The sequence below is a fragment of the Myotis yumanensis genome, unplaced genomic scaffold (genome assembly GCF_028538775.1).
Source record: "Myotis yumanensis isolate MYYU_CA2020_CCGP unplaced genomic scaffold, mMyoYum1.0.hap1 SCAF_11, whole genome shotgun sequence".
Classification (NCBI taxonomy): Eukaryota; Metazoa; Chordata; class Mammalia; order Chiroptera; family Vespertilionidae; genus Myotis; species Myotis yumanensis.
Genome location: NW_027223762.1, coordinates 419934 through 439647, shown reverse-complemented (window position 1 = coordinate 439647; position 19714 = coordinate 419934). Strand labels below are relative to the sequence as shown.

Below are 19714 nucleotides of genomic sequence, written 5' to 3'. Positions count from 1 at the left end.
GAGACACCCAGTTGTACCGTAATGAGGTTTGGGAAACACAGTGTTTACAGACATGGTGGCGGCACTGCTGTCCCAGTGCAGGGCCTCCTCACGGTGGTCGTGGAGCTGGTGGCTCCCAGAGTGGGGAACAGCCTGCCTGTGAGGACATGGTCCCTTCTCAGCGGTGGTGGCACTTTAAGATAAAGCGTCCTGTCACTGTTGGTCACGCACGCGTGGAAGGTCCATCTTCTATCACATTTGACCAATTGGACCGTGTCAGCTTGCAGGCCGAAAAATGGTGTTTTTTGATGGATAAATAAGGACGGATTTGACCTCACGCGTCAGCATCGTCCGGCACTCCAACCCCGGAGACGGTCTGATAGACGGACAAGAGGCAGTGTCTCTCCGTGCTTGTCCTGCCCCTATTACCTGGTTGGATTGTGTGTTTTATTTAAAGACTTTAAAATTAATAGTGTGGAATTCTGAATCTGACCAAGAAAAACTATCCTGTAAAATACAGGGCATTAGACGTACATGAGAAGAGGCCCCCACGCTGAGCTGAAACTGGAGGCGGGCGGCTCCCCAGTGGCAGGTGCTCCTCACTCTGGGGAGAAGACCCTCCTGGTTTCCAGGAGAACAAACAGGACCAGGCACAGGAGCCGGTGGGAACAGGAATTGTATCACTTTCGCCCCGACTCGGACTTGGAACCCTTTGAGACCCCTCGCCGCACGCACATGGCACCGTCTCCCATTCTGCGCATCGGCAGCCTGTGATGGCGCGCCCTAAACTCCCTCTCCCTGGGCGTGCGCACTTGTGCGTTCTTGGTCTGCATCCCACTCGGCCATCTGGCTTGTCCTTGGGTCGGAGCCCAGGCACCCTCCTTAGAAAAGGCACGTTCCCCAGTGAAGCAGCCCCTGTGCTGCCCCCCCGTGCTGCCCCCCTGTGTCCCCCCCCCGTGCTGCCCCCCCCCTCCCGTGCTGCCGGAGCCCCACTGGCCAGTTCCTGGCAGGTGCTCACTCCTTTGTCCATCTTCACTTGACTGTGCTGGTCACAGAGCTAGTCCAGTCCCAGGCAGGTGCTCACCTGGCCCCTGAACAGTGGATCCTAGTCCCGAGGGAGACGTCTGTCACGCTGCGGAGAGCCCTTTGTGATGGAGGGAGGAGTCCTGTCCCTTTCGAGGACAGTCCTCTCGTCTGCGGACAGGAGAGCAGACAGGAGGCACACAGCACGCGTCACAGTCTAACGAGGCCAGAGGTGGACCGAGGAGGTTTAACATGAAAAGAATAAATATCCAGGTTAAATACCAACATGTGTCAAAAGGCAACGGACGGGCACAGTCAGTGGCTCCCAGAAGAGGAGAGAGAAATGGTAGCAAGGGCAGTAGTGGGTCAGACTTGGGGACTGTCCGGCGTGCACCGGCCACCAGGCGGAGGCACCAGCTCACGCCGAGGGGCAGCTTGTCCGGTTCTGTTCAAGTTTAAAGGCTGAGAAGCCTGAGGCCTGTGCTGGAGGAGGACATACAGCAGGAATGTCCACAGGGCAGAATTCGCTCAGAAAACACAGGAAGCGACCTGAATGTCTATCAAGACATTTGATGGTCTTATTAGTTACACAGCCTGTCACGGAATAATAACCCCCAGTTATGCTCCGTTCCTGGGGGCCAGAGAAGCAGACAAGACCTGCTTCCCAGGAGCAGGGAGGGCTGCTGGATTCTGAGGAAGAGGATCCTGATGCCTCTGTCTCTTCACTCAACTATCTCGTTGCCTGTTGTTCGAATGAGAAGTTACAAGGAACGTTGCTGTCCTGTTCTAGTGTTATGCTGCTGGTTAAGTGCAGTGTCACTGTGAGTTCCTCTGCGTCATCTCTGAGCATCGCCAGACTTGGTGCATTTGACCTGTGCTCTTGACGAGGCTGTGGTTTAGAACAGCCTGGAGAGGTTTCGTCCCATAAGCCACAGGAGCAGGAAGCACTGAGGGAATGAGCCCACCCAGGTGTTAGCTGCAAGGACTCAGCGCCCTACCCACAGGCCATCCAGGACCATGGGACTCAAATCCTCACCTTGGTCTCGCCCGTTAGGTTCTTCCTGGGGTGTGTTTTCAGGGGACTTTCGACAGTGGGAGGAGTCCTAGATTTGCCAATAAGAGAGCGAGATTTCAATCATGGCGCTCCCTCTGACTATCTGGGTAGCTTTGAGCAAATCTTACAGCCTCTGTTAGTGTCAGTTCTTCATTCATAAAATTAGCAGGAAGTTTTGTTGATGGACAAATGACAGTGGATAAGAAAAGAATGTTCTTAAACTTTAACTTCCAGCTCTACCAACTATATGGAGACCAGCCCAGTGCTCCAGCCCCTGCAGTCCCCAGACAGATCACAGACTACGTAGGATGACGTGCGCATTCTAGGCGGGATCTGTGCTGCCGTGCTGTGTGTAGGCTGCTGCCATCCCAGACCTAGGAAGGGCAGCCATGAAAGGATGCCTGGAGGGCCACTGGGCCCCAGAACCAGGAGTTCTAGAATGTTCTCAGGTAGAACAGAACGTCTCTCAGGCTGACTTAGCTGGCAGGAGCAAGCCTTCCCAGACAGGGCTGGTCCCAGACAGGACCAACTGAGCAAGGCCTGGGAGACCCTTTCTCAGAGCCGAAAGAGTAGGCTCCAAGTCCAGGAGAAGAATTCTCCAGGGGAACCTCTGTCCATGGGTAGGAGAGAAGGCATTTGATCCTGGAGGAAGCTGAGGGTCCCTGCTGACCACTGCAAAGGGCATGCTCTCTATTTACACTTGTTCCTAATGAGCTGGTGCAATCATTGGTGCTGTGCATTGTTGTTCATGTTTTGCAGATGGAGAAATCAAGGCACAGAGAAATTAAGTGACTTCGCCATAGTCACAGCTGGCGAGGACCAGGATTAGAGCTTAGAGAGAACCCTGCCCCTGGGCCTGTGTCCTGCCCACAGTCACGCTGCCTCCATTCCTAGGAGAGAAGACTTCCTGCAAGGTAAAGCAGGTGCTTCACCGGGGGTGCAGGCCCCACCTAGGCGGCACCGCCCGTCTGCACAGCGAGCCTGTGTGCCCTGTGCGCATGTGAGGCCTGCCCGGTGCTCACAGGTCCTGACACAGGTCGACGTCTGGTCTGGACCACCTGTCAGGCTGCTTCCTTACGGAGCCACAGCTGCCGCCCCCTGACCTCTGCATCCTCGCTTCCTGCCTTCTTCCCCCTTATCTCAGTGCCTCTACCTTTCCTCCTCCTCGGCTGCCACCATGAGGGCCTTCCCTGCCCTTCTCTTTGACGGCTGCCACCTCTCCTTCTGTGACGGGCACCCACCTGTCCTGCATGTAAAAGAAGAGAGAGCGGCTTTCTTTCTTCCCCCCGCAAGCTCTTACCTGTCTCTGCCCCTTCGGGCCAGTCCTGGGCAGCACTTTCCTCGTGGCCCGTCCACTGCAGAGTCTGTGGAGGTGTGTCTGTCATCCTACCTTCCTCCTGAAACTTCTCCAGAAATTCCCCTTTGATCTCATTCATGACCCAAATTCAGACAAAGGGGGGCAGGAGGGGTTTGAGCGTCATTCAGTCTCACATCCCACCACCTGGTGGGTGGACCCCAGCTAGACAGTGTCACCTGTAGGCTTGACCACTTCCCAGGGAGGCCATGTTGATCCGGTGTCCCCTTCAGAACCCTGTCGTCCCACCTCATGCTCCTTCCTCCCCTGCCGCCGCCTCGGGCACGCGCTCCTCTCTGCCTTCTGGTCCACGCTGGTCCTTCAGGGTCTCTTCCGACCTTTCGGGTAGCCCTTCCTCTGTGGATATTGTATTTTATCTCCAGTGGCCATAAACGGAGCTCACAGATTATACACGTTATCACTTGCAGACATAAGCTTCTATCGTTTTTCTGTTCTTTATTCTTATAGTATTGTCTGCCCCTTAAAAAATAAGTAAAACATTTTAAAACACTGAATTTAAAAAATGAACTAGACAATCACAAGGATAATTTAAATATTGATATAAATGTCCAGTTCTATTAATAGTTTTCTATGTCAAAACATATTTGAATCTTTGAATTTTATTTTCTTACTAACACTTCATCAAAATCTCAGTGAGGGGGAAGTTAGGGTGGAAATGCTAACACAGACCAGACGGTCTCAGAAGTGTCTCGGGGACCTGCCTGCCCAGGGTCGGAGAGCAGCAGGTGCCGCTTGTTCAGGGCAATTCTCTCCTCACGCTCATGTGGTCTCTTTATTGTTCGTGACCCCTGAGGGGTGGGCAGGTCAGGCAGAGGCAGCTGCCAGTTAGAGAAGGCGCCTCACTGTGGGCTGGTTGGGAGCACACAGCTCTGGGTGGACAGAACGGGGCCAGCCCAGGGATGCACCTGCAGGGGTCATGACTGCTTGCTGGCTGACCTACATTGTTTAGTTATATTCAGAGAAAATTACCACAGCAAAGTAAAAAAAGACTAGCAGAAAATATTTGCAACAGATAAGATGGGCAAGGGGGTTAGATTAATACCTTAATATACAAAGAGCTATTTCAAATTAATGTGGACTTTTTAAAAAGAAATAAGCAAGAGGTGGAAATAATAACTTCAAGCAGAGGAAATGCAAGAGGCCAAAAAGAAAATACGTTTAACCCACCTCATGCTCAGGCAGAGCAATGAAGCAGTGACCGGGGTGGGGGGGGAGGTCCCCCTCGCAGAGGTAAGCACTTGTGGGACCTATTGGTGTTGGGTACTTGGCAAATGGGCAGAATCGTGCGTTACTAAGAATGCAAGCATTTTCACACGTCTAACAGTAGTGACAGTGTCGTTTTAAAAACGTAATATGGAAATATGTGTAATGTGTGTGATATTTATTGCACCTTTGTATAGTGGAATAAAGCAAATATATGAAATAAAATAACCTAAAATCCATTAGTAGGGGAATTTACAGGAATGGTTCAATAAGTTACAGTGTATGCGTTCTGGGGAATGGTACATATCCATTCAGAAAAGGAGCTTAACACAGGCACTTGTAGCTGTGGTTTGGGCACATGAAAAGCAGCAACTTAGGAAGCGTGTGTGTGTGGTGGGGCTGCTTCTGTAGGCAGTGAGCATCCACAGGGGGAGCGGCTCCTGTCTGCCCCGTTCTAGGCACAGAGGGCACTGCCCTCAGGACCAGGAGATGGGCTGCCGGAGAGAGGTGGTTGTGACTGCCCTTCTGCCCCTGCACAGCTGCAGTGTCCCTGTGTGCACCCCCCCATACACACACACACACACACACGCGCGGCTGCTGTCCCTGTGGGACTTGTGGAAGGAAAGGCAGACACTGTTGCTGGTCAGCAGGGACGCGTTCTGGATTCTTCATGATGGAAACGGGCAGATAAGATCACAGCTGTAAATGTGGTGCTAGACAAGGAAGCAAAACAGTGAGGGACATGCACCCAGAGACCATCACAGGGACTCAGTCCTGACGGGTCAGGTGTGAGCTCGGTGGTGTCCAGAGAGATGGAAAGAACTGGCAACAAGAAAGACAACTGCAAGACCCAGAATGTGATAGGCGATTGGATAGAGGAACGAAGACAAGACTTTTAGGTTTTGGACTGAAAGGGTGATTGCTGAGAAACACGGGGCTGATGCGGGAGGGGGCAGACTCTCCTCACAGGCGACAGCAGAGGAGGGAGAGCTCTGCCCATGATGCAAGCACACACGTGGGAGCGGGATGTACACAAGGCTGCGGGCCTGGAGGCAGAGCGGTAACAGCAGTGAGGCGGGACGGCATGAGGCGCTGAGGGCCCTGCGGGAGGAAATGCCACGCGTGTCTACATGAACGGGAAGGGAGAGGCCTCCTCAGGAAGCAGCTAGAAACGGGACTCGCAGTGTCGGACGCTGGCCGGCACCGCCTGTGGAGCAGAGGAGCGTCCTGAGTGTGCGGGCACCTGGGGCAGAGCTGAGGAGCCGGCGGCGGGGGAGTGGGCAGGGCTTCGGGGACCTTGCTGGGGTGGGAGCGATAGATGTGGGGGCCACTGTGGTCTCTGAACAGATTTAGAAGTGACATCCAGCGGGTGCGGAGTGCCCAAGAGAAGGGGGTGCAGACGCTGTTGGAGGAGAGATGTGACAGTCCCTGTAGGTCAGCAGAGGTCACGGGGAGGAGGGCCAGGTGAGAGGCACAGCGTGAGCCAGCCCAGCGAGAGGGGAGAGGAGCCGCTGTGGGAGGGCCGTGTGGCCATCGCTCCGCGTGGGGCTCAGACCAGGACCAGGCGAGCGCCACCCCGCCCCAGTCTCAGGGCGGAGCCGCGCATCACTGCGTCTCCCTTGTCTTTTCTCGCCCAGAATTTCTGTTTTCCCAGTTCAGTTGCTCTTCCCCTCTGGGCACCGACCTCCTCCTCACCGAGCAGCACCTGCTGGGCTGGGGTGGGTCTCTGTCCCTGAGGGTGTGTCACTGCTGCCACCTCAGAAGGAAGCATCGGGCAGCACACCACGGCTTTGTTCCTGTTTTATTTGCCTGATTCTCCCTATTTTCATCCTATGAGGTTGGATAACTGAACTTGGACATTATAAGCCACGAAGCCATGAACTGCACACCTACTAACCTCTTCTCACTTCACTCCCTTAGTAATAATGCCATCCTTCCTCTCACATAAGTAGGGACAGAACCCTACCTTCTAACATGTTTGCGCTGCATTCATTTCACTGAAATGGAAAATTGTCATATTTTGGAAAAGAATTTGGTTACAGTAGTTTTTCTAAGCACTTTTCAAGGACGACTTGTGTAGAATTCCTAAGTCTTTCTGACCTTACAGGCCGATTCTCCTGTCCTGAGAGGAGGCGGGGTCCAGGTCACCTAGGAGATGGTGGTCCACGGGAACGGAGGCGCAGGTCTACGCACTGCATTTCACCAGGAGCGGCTCAGGTTCCTCTGTTCCTCGCTCCCCACACTCCCTCCAGGCCCCTGGGCAAAGGGTGTCAGTTCTGCCTCTGCAGTCTGCTGCTCAGGGTGCTAGGAGCAGTGAGGGACCACAGGCTGAGCCTCGGAGGGGAACGGCAGGCCTGGCTAAGGGACAGATGCTGTTGCTTCCTGAATAATGAAGGACTGGCTGTGGGAGGGGTAGGGAGAAGGTCCCGGGACGTGACCCCACGGTGCCCCTGCCCTGTTCCTGCCAGAAGGAGAGCAGTTCACAGTGTGCAGGACGCAAGCCAGACGGCTCCTGCTGTCCTAGGAGCCCAAGGACAGCTCCTCCCTGGTCAGTGCTGTGGCCTGAGCGCTCCGGGTGGTCAGAGCCAGGTCACGGTTTGATTCCAGGTCAGAGCACAGCCTCCGATCTTAAAGGAGCCTCCCCGAATGGGTGAGCTTCTGACAGGCTCAACCTGAGGAAGTGCATATTTTTAAAAAATATATTTTAATTGATTTCAGAGAGGAAGAGAGAGTTAGAGATAGAAACATCAGTGATGAGAGAGAATCACTGATGGGCTGCCCCCTGCACGCCCCCTACTAGGGATCGAGCCCGCAACCTGGGCATGTGCCCTGACCGGGAATCAAACCGTGACCTGGTTCTTAGGCCAGCTCTCAACCACAGAGCCACACTGGCTGGACAAGAAGGTGCGTGTTTTATTGGGGAGAAAGAGGGAAAATGAAAGTCATGAAATAAATCCTGATTCCACATGCAAAGTTTACATTTTACAAAGTAACGCCCTTGCCCTCTCTGCAGGTTATTCTGGTAGCTTATATTGGTTCAAAAGTAAATGTTTTAAATTCAAGAGTTTTCTTTAAGTATAAAATCATGTAAAATTCCCATGAAAACCCGTCCTTATAAAAATAAACCCTGGACTTGAAGGAGTGAATGCGTAAGTAGCGCTTTAAGGTGGTTTTTCTAAATGTAAATTGCTGGAGAGACTCAGAGACCAAGCCATGATAGTCGGGTTAACGTTCTCTAGTCTCAGAAAAGATGCGAGCTGATCGATGAGACCAAGGCTGCTGGGCCATCCTGACCTCACAGACGCAGGTCCTGCAGCTCTGGCCTCAGAGCCATTGACAGGTCACCTGGTGCTTCTAACCATCACCAATGGGAGATAGGCCTTCTTTCAAAATGGCAGGCGGGCATGGAGAGGGCAGGCAGGGACAGAGGAGAGGAGGCGGGGATGGAGGAGGCAGGGATGAAGAGGGCAGGCAGGGATGGAGGAGAGGAGGCAGGGATGGAGGAGAGGAGGCAGGGATGGAGGGGAGGAGGCAGGGATGAAGGAGAGGAGGCAGGGATGAAGGAGAGGAGGCAGGGATGGAGGAGAGGAGGCAGGGATGGAGGAGAGGAGGCAGGGATGGAGGGGAGGAGGCAGGGATGGAGGGGAGGAGGCAGGGTTGGAGGAGAGGAGGCAGGGATGAAGGAGAGGAGGCAGGGATGGAGGGGAGGAGGCAGGGATGGAGGGGAGGAGGCAGGGTTGGAGGAGAGGAGGCAGGGATGAAGGAGAGGAGGCAGGGATGAAGGAGAGGAGGCAGGGATGAAGGAGAGGAGGCGGGGATGGAGGAGGCAGGGATGGAGGGGCAGGCAGGGATGAAGGAGAGGAGGCAGGGATGGAGGAGAGGAGGCAGGGATGGAGGGGCAGGCAGGGATGAAGGAGAGGAGGCAGGGATGGAGGAGAGGAGGCAGGGATGGAGGGGCAGGCAGGGATGAAGGAGAGGAGGCAGGGATGGAGGAGAGGAGGCAGGGATGGAGGGGCAGGCAGGGATGAAGGAGAGGAGGCAGGGATGGAGGAGAGGAGGCAGGGATGAAGGAGAGGAGGCGGATGGAGGAGAGGAAGCAGGGATGAAGGAGAGGAGGCAGGGATGGAGGAGAGGAGGCAGGGATGGAGAAGAGGAGGCGGGGATGGAGGAGGCAGGGATGAAGAGGGCAGGCGGGGATGGAGGAGGCAGGGATGGAGGGGCAGGCAGGGATGGAGGAGAGGAGGCAGGGATGGAGGAGAGGAGGCGGGGATGGAGGAGGCAGGGATGAAGAGGGCAGGCGGGGATGGAGGAGGCAGGGATGGAGGGGCAGGCAGGGATGGAGGAGAGGAGGCAGGGATGGAGGGGAGGAGGCAGGGATGGAGGAGGAGTGATCCCTGAAGAAATGAAACATGTGGGGCTGCCCATAGGTGTTAAATGGCCTCTGACCTAACACTCAGGTGTACACGCTCGGGATGAACACCCTCCCCACAGTGTTGACTGAAGTGTTTGCTTTCTGCGCCATCTGACCCTCTGGCAGTTCTGAAACAACTGTAGAAGCAACATTTAAATCAGCTTCATCCTTCCTTTTATGGTTTCCTGAGCTGGGGAGAAAGAGAGAACCATCACTTCCTGGTCTGCTGGTGCTGGTGCTGGTGCTGGTGCTGGTGCTGGTGCTGGCTAGACGTCGTTCTAAGTCACCTCATGATGTCGTTGCAGTAAGGAGGCTGGTTTCCCAGAGCCTGACACTCAGCAGGCTGAGCGATGGCGTAACCGGGGGGACAGCACGGAGCAGCCCCAAGTGGGCCCCACGGTGGTGGGAACTGACATGAGCAAGAGGGGCCCTTTGGACTGGTGGGGAGTATCATTTCTCTAACGAGTGACTGATGGCAGAATCCGCTGTCCATCTGGGAAAAACTAGGTTGTCCCCTAGACATAAAAAGCAACGGGCACAAATTTAAAGTGAAAAATAAACCAGTTCTTAGTCATATGAGCTCTTCGCTAAGGAGGCCAGCGTTGACTGTAAGGTCCAGCGAGAAGGGCAGCCTCACTGCCTTTGGTGGGGGACGGGGGTTCTCTCCTGAGCCATGGCCGGGGCGGCACACGCAGGTGTGTGAGCCAGGGGACCTCTTGACAGACGGCCTGTGTCCCTCCTAGAGGTGTGAGCAGCCTGAGCCCTGTGGAAGGAAGGGAACCTCTAGCACCGTGGTCGGCAAACTGCGGCTCGAGAGCCACATGCGGCTCTTTGGCCCCTTGAGTGTGGCTCTTCCTAAGCCTTAGGAGTACCCTAACTAAGTTAATAACAATGTACCTACCTATATAGTTTAAGTTTAAAAAATTTGGCTTTCAAAGGAAATTTCAATCGTTGTACTGTTGATATTTGGCTCTGTTGACTAATGAGTTTGCCGACCACTGCCTAGCATAACCCCTCAAGGTCTCTGCCTGGGACACCCCCAGCCCCCCACGACTCCCCAGACACTTTCAAAACCTGAAACTTGCAATGAAGCTTTTAAACCCGCTCAGGTCTCAGCTCCACCAGGAAGCCGCTGCCCACTCCCCCGGACACGGTGGCCCTCCACGCTCCGCACCCCACGCTGTGCCCCTGCACAATGTGTTCGGCTTTGCTGGCATGGCACCAGGCTTGGGAGTTCTGTGTGTAGACCAGCAGGTTAGAGCGTTGAAGCTGCCCGAGGTGCTGTTGACATCCTGCGGGGCCACATGCGCCTGCGTCCACGGCTCCAGACCCCGTGTGGGCCCAGTGACCAAGGACAGGGGAGACCACAGGCACTGCCTCGTGTGCATTCTCATTTCCTCCGCTCACATCCTTCTTCCTGGCCTCGCTCTCCCCGGACAGCCCGGCACTCCAGGCGTTGGACCAGCCCAGTGACTGTCACCCCTCTCGGTTCTGCTCCCCTCTGTGCTCTGCACCGCGTGAACTTCTGTCTAAAATGTGCTTGTGAGATGTTCCCCGCCCCACCACCTGCTCAGTGGGCGACAGAGCCTGTGTAGCTGCTGGGTCGACTGTGCCCCTCCCGCTGGCCCCAGCCTTCGCCCTGCCCTCTCTGCTCCCTCCACCCCTCTTCTCGGCACTCATCTGCCTCCTGCCACCTCCTTAACCTGCCGTGGTCCCAGCCACCGGCCTCACTCACTCTCTCATTCATCCAAGCTCTGTCCAGGGTGATACGTAGGCTCAGGTGCGGCCTTCCTTCCTTCCTTCCTTCCTTCCTTCCTTCCTTCCTTCCACGCTTCACCCTGGCTCCTCCTCTTCCGAAATGCTTATTATATCGAATCTCAGTCTTGTATCTGAACATGTCCATCTCCCAGGAAAGGACATTAAGCCCATTGAAAGCTTCTGTTGTTTCTTACGCACATTCTTTATTTCCCGAAGCCGTACTCGCACCCGTGGAGAAGGTGGCATCTTGTGGCAGCTCTGGCCCCGGGCAGGGCAGGATGGTCCCAGGTGGGGCTGAGCAGCTCTGCTCCTGTGGTCAGAGGACCTGCGCCTCCTCTTTGCTGCTCTCCTGGCAGCCCGCTGGGTGCACTGGAGTCCCCGCCATGGGCAGTTTGCGTGTATAGTTATTCACACGCTGGGGAAATATCGGGTGCACAAACCCTAGCCCTGACCCATCCCGCAGTGTGCTCCTGGTCTTAGAGACGGCATGTGGAGACAGGCCCTGCACGAACTCCCATCGGATGCTCGTGGGCGAGTCAGATCTCCAGGAGAGGCGATGCAGGCCCTTCCTTACAGAGCTGCTGGGAGGGTCCTGCAAGGCAGTGCCCGAGAACATGTCCTCATCCCCACAGTGAGACGTACGGGTCACCACGAGCAAGGGCCTGTGTCCCTGAGGAGCCTCCTGACGGTTTAGATCAGTGTGGGTAGCAGCAGCACCCAGGAGCTAGGGGACAGTGAGTCACCCAGGCACGTCGTCGTCCTGTGACACCCATTCCTGGACAGACTACACCTCCAGTGAATGTTCTTGGTACAAAGTTCAACTCAGAATCAATCCAGATGTGTCCTGCTCAGTCGTTTACAAGCGAGGATGCAGGCTGCACTCGAGGCTCCTCACAGAGGCAGGGCCTCCCGATTAAGCATCCCTACAAGGTCAAGGTCAGGCCCGTTACTTCCTACGCCTTTGGATTGCCTGATGCTTTCCCCCTGGAGAGGCTCCCTGCACAGAGGGGCACAGGTTCAAACACTGTCCCTACAATGCCAGGGCGCAGCGGCACCCTGCTGGCCTCGGCGTGTGGGAGAAGGACACTGACCACCTGCTACTCTATCCCCAGATGGAGGTGGACGCCGACGAGAAGCGTCATCGCACACGGTCCAAAGGGGTTCGAGGTACGTCCACACCCCCCGACTCCCTGGAGGCCCCTCGGGGTCACCTTCATGCTGCGGAAGCTGTTGCCTGATGCATTCTGACCGCTGCCTGTCCCCCCTCGGGAATGTTCTGTGGAAGAGGGTGCTGTGGTAGATGACGCCTTGTTATCTGTTTCCCTCTCTCTGCAGTTCCCGTGGAGCCAGCCATCCAGGAGCTGTTCAGGTCAGTGCTCTGTGGGTACATGTGTCCCCATTCGCAGTGTGGGAAGTCCAGGCGTTTCATGCCAGACTATACGTCCAAGTGCATGGGTCTCCTCACAGCCGCTGCCCTGATGCAGTTGCCTCCCCTGAGACTCACTAATGAAAAGCACCCCTAACCGCCCCTCCAGGTTTGCACCTCCCTGTCCATCTGTGTGGCCCTCCTTCTCTGTCCTGTCACTGACGCTCACGGTCTAACCGCCTGCGGCATGTGGCACCGTGTAATTCATTCTTTCCTGTTGCAGCTGTCCCACGCCCGGCTGTGATGGCAGCGGCCATGTTAGTGGCAAATATGCAAGACACAGAAGGTAATGCCCGCGTTCGTTCACGTTGTGCGTCTCAGGTGACCTTGAGGCCGACCACTGTGACAGTGGTGGCAGCTGTTCTTGGAGAGCAGTGACGCTGTGCTTTCGCTCGGACAGGAGCCCGGTCATTGGTCTCTTGTACAAGTTCTCAACACGTGAGCCATTCTTCCTATTTCAGGGGCAAATTTATGATCATACGTACGACGACATAAATGAAGGCCAGTCTGAAGGCCCTTTGCCATGCGCATGGGGACGGCGCTGACACCCTCCCCGTGGCATTGAGAGGCTTCTCCTCCCCCATGTCTCCTGCCGGAGCTGCAGGGCATAAATCACAGACGCTAAATCAGAGTGTGGCCTTCAGGGCTCCCTGCAGAGCGTGGCTTCCCTAATGGAACAGTTTGTCCCAGGACAAGAGCCCCCAGTGCCGGCAGCTGAGGGGCGGTGCCGGGAGGGAAACGGCTGGTTGCCCCAGGAGTCTGGGCTTTAAAGGACCATGTTGTCCTCATAAATCCTGGGACTCAGGCGTGCCAGAGAGGAGGGTGTGGGAGCATCTCAAGGTGGCTAAGTCATGGTTGCTACGGACGCATCACAGCGGAGCCCTGTCCGCACACCTGAGGCGTGGGTGGTCGGGGGAGGGCAGTCTCCTCTGGGACACTGAGCAGCCCCCTCCCCCTTCCGTGGGGTTTCCATTGTGATGAGTGAAGTGTGCACAGGCTGTAACACACTTTTAGTTGATTTTCACGTTGGGCTGCTGGACCCAGGTCACCCCACCTGACAGACCATCGGAGACCAGGGCAAGGGCCACAGCCCAGATGCCGAAGCAGGTGTGCCCTCAGCAGCAGGGCGGCCTCCCTCACTTCCACATTCATGTCCTTCCAGCTGAACACGAACTTATGGGTGAAATCAAGCAATTATTTTGAATGTCCTCTAGTAAAATCGGGGAAAGTGACTCCCCAGGCTCCCATATAGCATTTAAGGAGGCCGGAGTTTTTAACGAGCATCCGTGGTGGAGGATTGTCAGACTTCCGTTATGTATGCACCAAAGGAATAGCAAGGTCTCTTTTTAAGGAAATTTTGTGATTTAAAATATTAAAGTTGATTTATTATATTAGTGTTATTACTGTACGAAAGAGTAAATGATTGAACTATGTGATTTAAATAGTTAAAGAATTTGTGCTATGTATTCAGGAGTGTTTATATAAATCTAATCTAAAAGTCTTAGGAAAACCACCTGGTATTTTCACTGGGAATCAGGTTAGCAAGCCATGAGTGAAATCTCATTTTCCCCTCGTCATCTCTTGATTAGTCACTAGTTAAACTTTCTCATACTATTGAAAAATGATTAAATAACAAAAAGTTTTAATTAAGTGTCAGCTAGATATTTCATAATCACAGTTTTACAGGAAAAATTATGACGTTTCCTAAGAATTGTTTCAGACACTCACGTCCCTACCGAGGTGCCCCGTCAGCTGCCATGTGTCCCAGGCATCCCACCTGCCTCTGAGACTCCTCCCTGCAGGAGGCCTAGCCTGGGCTGGGCGTGATCTGAGGGTGGCTCTGGCTCGAGACGGATGCTGACATGGCGCAGAGCACCCGGTCATGCAGGAATGAGGCAGACGGAATTGCAGGGAGGGTTCACAGAAACATCCAAATCGGAGATGTTTCAACAAAGTTTTTACCTGACTTTCCTTAATGTTATAATTTTTACCATGAGCCGTTTTGTTTGTCATTGTTAGAATTCCTACTTTTTTAATGGGAGTAGTTCATTAGGGATGTAAAGCGGGGGAGAGTGGAGAGCGGCTCCTGGTGCAGACACAGGTGCAGTTCCCCCCCACCCCCCCCCCCACCACCACCACTTATTTAACGTCATGGGCACCTTCCCCAGCGGTGACCTGAGGGAGGTACAGACCTTGTCGTGTGAGACTCATCACCTCTCAGAACTTAGCCACCGGATGCGTTTCCCTCTGGGGAACCTCCTTGAGGTGTCCAGTGAGGCTTTCTCCTTATTTTCTGATGTCTACATATTACCAGAATGTGTAGCTGAGGGATGACGTTTGGTTTCTTAACCTGGAAAGGTGCCCCTTCTTAGGTAAGATGCACCTACGCATCAGTTTCCTTGGACCGCTGCCCATTCCCATTGTGGGAGTTCTGCTGTAAAAGACTTCCTTCTGTGGAAGGTCCTTCCACAGGCACGAGGCACGTGAACACCTACCCCCACAGGCGTGGCCTTGACCTCTGCTGTCCTGTCTCTGCTGCGATGGGGGCAGCGGCCGCTCCAGATGGTCCAGAGGCAGCCTCCTGGGTTCTCACAAGATCACCCACACTCTGGTTTTTCCAGGATAAGTTTTTGAATGAATGTATTTCCGTTAGGGCTACAATTTTATTTTATTCATTTATCACATTAGTTCATAGCCCAGGAAAAGGTGTTATTTTAGTATGTTGAAGTTTTTATTTACTTGAACATGCAAAAAATAATTGGAGGCAGGTATGTGGAATTAACAATATTAAAAATCAAAACAATTTTTAGGAAATTTGATACCAAGTGATAAAATGATGTGTCGGTTCTCTTTCTCTTTTTTATTTTATTGAATTTATTGGGTCAGTATTGGTTAGTAAGATGATATAAGTTTCAGGTGTACAATTCTATAATTCATCATCTGTATATTGCATGGTGTGCTCACCACCCAATATCAGTTCTCATTCCATCATCATATATTTAACCCCTGACCTTTCTTTTTATCGTAAGGAAATCTCTAAGGGAATCAAACATTGATCGCAGTCTCTGTGCACACTCTTGCTTGTAGGACACACTGTGTGGTCCTTGACAGTTGGTCACTCTGCGTCACTGCATTGTGGCTCCCGTGGCAGCTACTGGCATTCACGGCTCACTCACTTGTTTTCAGTTGAGGCAGGTGGGGCTGTGGGTTTGTAAGAAATTGGCATAGAGGGCAGCGGAGCCTCCTCCTCCAGACAGCCCTGTGAAAGGGAGCATAACTTGAAAAAAGGACTTCAGAGTGTAAGATCCTGGTCAAAAAAGGGGGGGGAGGAGTTAAGATCCTAATACTTATTTTTTGATGGTCTTGCCTTACTTAAAAAATTGTGTCCTTGCACAAGAGGCAATCTATCATGAATATTTGTGTTAATAGCTCATGGCTAGTTTGAAGTAGCTGATAAACACACATACAACTATGCAGTTAAAAGTGAGAGAGAGCCCAGCCCATGTGGCTCAGTGGTTGAGCGTCGACCCATGAACCAGGAGGTTGCGGTATGATTCCCAGTCAGGGCACATGCTGGGTTGTGGGCTCGATCCCCAGTGTGGGGATCAATGATTCTCTCATTATTGATGTTTCTATCTCTCTCTCCCTCTCTGAAATCAGTAAAAATATATTTTTTAAAAAGTTAAAGAAAGTAGGAAAAACATGAAGGAAATTGAAACAGTTTTATTGGAAACCCAGACTGTATCAGGGGTTTTCATGTAGCACAGCATGTAGCTGAGTCCCCTGGCAGTCAAGGCAGAAACGAGAAAGGAGAGGGGTTCCCACACAGAGGCGAGCGCACATGGCTTCTCAGAGACTTCCTCTGGCCGGCAGGTGAGTGTGCTTGAATCCCAGCCCCTGGCCGGCGGGGACCCGTGCCCTGAAGTAGGAAGTCAGGCTCAGGCCTCCCATGCAGCGAACCCACATGCCCGACACTTCCCCTCAGGAGCATCACCGTGTCTCACACAGGCGTCTGCCTTATTTCTCACTGCGCCTCTGTCATTCGCGCATGTGCATGACAGAAACCCAGAAACCGGGCAGTGTGCACTCGGCTGGAAGTCACTCTCCTCCTAGGAGCCAGGCCCCTCTGACCTCCTCTTCTCCACCCGCATCAGCCACCAGCTGTGCGGTGCTGACACCCCTGCTGAGGTCCTGTGGCTTTTCCTGCGTCTGGCCTGCCGGGGGCGCTGCAGCCACGATGTGCCTCAGAGGTGCTGGTCCCCTCACAGAGCTTCCTCTGCAGAAACAAACGAGCTCCCGGTCCTTCTCAGTGAGTTTAGTTGTTAGAGGCTCACATTCGGGAAGCAAGCTTCCCGGACCCCTTCGCTCTGCTCCCTGGGTTCCCCGTCCCCAGTGAAGGAGCAGGCGAGCACTTAGGACCCTCGTGGCTGAAAAACAAGCCGGTTCCCACGTGCCCACAGCCGTTGTCTGGGTGGGTGAGGCAGAAGGTGAGGGAAGGCTTGGGAGCACCTACTGGGAATCTGGGAAGTTGCTGGCCTGCTCTCCCCTGACAACAGTGTTGGCAGGAGGCTCCAGGCACAGTGTCAACGTGGATCCCCGCGAAGCTGCGGCTGCTGAGCTCAGACGCCAGAGCCTGTGCCAAGGGGTGTCACCAGGGGGGCCCGAGGCCTGGCGTTTTCGGTGACAGCCCCAAACCAAAGCCTGACTCTGTGGAAGGAGAGAGGTGTGGTGAAGAGAAGCCACACCTCGCTCTGAATCCAGAGTCTCTAGGAGCTGGTACTGCGATGCCGGCTCCATGTGGACGGTCAGTGTTCTGCCCAGGCTGCTCGTGAACATTGGACTGAGATTGAAGTTCTAGGATCTGAGTCACAGTGTCTAGTTCTCCTCCCAGGTTGAAGGCGGGCACTGTCTGTGTTGGAAACCAAGTGCAGACTGACGCTGAGAAAGGAACTATCTGTGGAAATGAAACTTGTCACCAAAGTAACAGCTTATTGCTCTTTTTTATTGGACAGTCTTTTCTTTTTTCTTTTATTTATTTATATTTTATTTTTATTGATTTTGAGAGAGAAGAAGAGAGACGGGGGGAGAGAGAGAGAAACATTGACCAGTGCCTCCTGCACACTCCCTACCAGGGATCAAACCCACAACCTGGCCATGTGCCCTGACCAGCCATCAAACCAGCAGCCTTTCGGTGCACAGGACGACGCTTAATAACTGAGCCACACGGGCCAGAGAAGCTTATTGTTCTTAGGTTTTTAATTTTCCTAATAAGATTAGAAACTGGAATAATCAAAATGTATTAGTATCTATGATAGGTTACTGTTAAACAATGCAGAGGCATTTGCACTTCAGCCTTCCTTGTATAATTACTCACATCCTGGAATATGTGAAGTTAACGGATTTCCCTCTTTCTGAACAGTGACTTTTGTACAAGCCTCTAATCAGAGAAGGACAGACAGAGAGGCCCCAACATGGCCTCGTTCTTCACGTCTATTTGGGACCCTCTGGATTTATTTCTGAAATTCAGTAGATTTCACTTACATTTACTCTTCATGGTGATTTTTTAACTTGTTTCTGTGTTGAGAACAGAGTCCTGATGAAATATTTGACCCAAAATTTAGCTTTAGAGTCTGGCACACTGGATAAGCCCCTGGAAACTGGGTGATGGGCATTGCTATTATTTTAAATCCTCCCAGTTAAAGAAATTCAGAGCCAAATCAATTGATCATGAAACTTTAAAATAAAAAGCTCCAAATGGTAGCTTCCATTTTGATTAGAAAAGTATTGGATTCTCTGGCTTATTGTGCATATTCGTTATTCAGATTTTTCCATTTCCTATACCTTCGCACCCACCAGCGTGATTGCCGTGGCGGCCGCCGCGGGTGAATAATTGCCTGTCTTCACAGGACTTGCTCTGGAGCGGAGGCGGAGGGCCTGCTTCCTGATGTGGGCACGCCTCATTGGGATTCTGCCAGCGGCCGGGGCTGTATTATTCATGCTTGACAGAGAGCTCTCACTGAGAGCCTTGGAACAGAGCCAGGCACTGGCGGGGGGAGGGGAGCATTGCAACATGCAACTGAGAGGGGCATATGTAACCCGAAAAGGGGGGAGAGACAGAGAGGAAGACAGGCAGAGAGAAATCAGAAGCCTGTGTTTCCCACTTGCCAGGCTCACATTGGTAGAAATTTCATTTGCATTGAAATAAAATGTCCTGAAAATAATTGCATTTTTTCTAATCACGCTTGAAAGTTTAACACAATTTTCCACATTTAATTGCAGAGCTGATTTTAATTAGTAAGGCCCTGCATGTGAAAAATGAAGATTCACTTGTGTGCACGAAACACAGCACAGTGTCTGCCGACGCTCTAATTAATGTATGGCTGCCGTACAACAGGGCGCGCTGTGGGATGTTTATGGAAAATTCTGTGCACGCAGCCACCAGCCAGTCTATCTGTGCTGCACTTCGTGAATCCAAAAGAATACCCTTCATTCTTTATGGGAGTCATTGTGCGTGCCATCACCCATCCATACACTTTACGACATGCCTGTCCTTTTGCTGTTTGTCACTGGTGTTATAAATCAGAGGGGAGGGTGCACATATTTTAACATTAATTTGATAGTTGGCACAGTTGCACATAGAGCACCAATTTCGAGATCTAGGGACTTATTTGCAGGAAGTGGGGAATTAAAGCAAGTGGGGTTCCCAGATGTGTCATTATTCTGATGCCTTGTTCTTCATCATGTGTGCAGACACGCCACACACAGGCCCAGGCTTTTTGGATTGTGGTGGCAGGTAACCTTTATTGTCACAATAAATCCTCTATTTAAAAAAGAGATTCCTGGCCATTTCCCTAAGAAAACAATTGCTTGCTGCTCGTCTACAGTATGTCTGCACATGGACATGTCTCTGGACACTTTACTTTTATTTTTTTATTTTTTCAAAATACGTTTTTATTGACTTCAGAGAGGAAGGGAGCGAGAGAGAGCTATAGAAACATCAATGATGAGCGAGAATCATTGATTGGCTGCCTCCTGCATGCCCCCTAGTGGGGATTGAGCCCATAACCCCGGGCATGCGCCCTGATCAGGAATTGAAAATTGTGTTAAACTTTCAAGTGTAATCTCCTGGTTCATAGGCTGACGCTCAACCACTAAGCCATGCCGGCCAGGCCGTCTGGGCACTTTAGAATAGAGTGTGGCCGAGTCAAGGCATTTAAAACTGCAGAACAAAACATATAATGTATTTCAGGAAATATTCTTAACGCTTGATAAAATTAAATATATTTTTCAAATAAGGCCACATTGAAAGAGAAGGAACATGGGTATTTCATACCTGATGTATAAAAATGCCTTGTCAGTGCCCAGAGAACGCACAGCACTAGTTGATGTACGTACAGCTGTCGTCTGGGGTTTGACCCACCCAGAAAACACACAGTTCGTTTGTGACGTGTGCCGTCTGCGCTGGGATTGTGGCAGGAACATGGC

At 52.7% G+C, this 19714-nt stretch overlaps 1 protein-coding gene across 17 annotated transcripts in view; it reads left to right on the top strand.

Annotated features, from left to right (window-relative positions):
* MYT1L (myelin transcription factor 1 like) overlaps positions 1 to 19714 on the top strand; it is a 293521-nt gene that overhangs the window by 188259 nt on the left and 85548 nt on the right. For 16 of the 17 annotated variants that reach the window (XM_070428611.1, XM_070428614.1, XM_070428609.1 and 13 more), the window contains exons 5-8: positions 2816 to 2970; positions 11916 to 11970; positions 12139 to 12172; positions 12453 to 12515. In XM_070428611.1, coding sequence (XP_070284712.1) covers positions 11916 to 11970; positions 12139 to 12172; positions 12453 to 12515 — 152 coding nt within the window. In that variant the 5' untranslated portion in view covers positions 2816 to 2970. The remainder of the gene's footprint in view (positions 1 to 2815; positions 2971 to 11915; positions 11971 to 12138; positions 12173 to 12452; positions 12516 to 19714) is intronic. The other variant, XM_070428615.1, reaches the window with a different exon arrangement.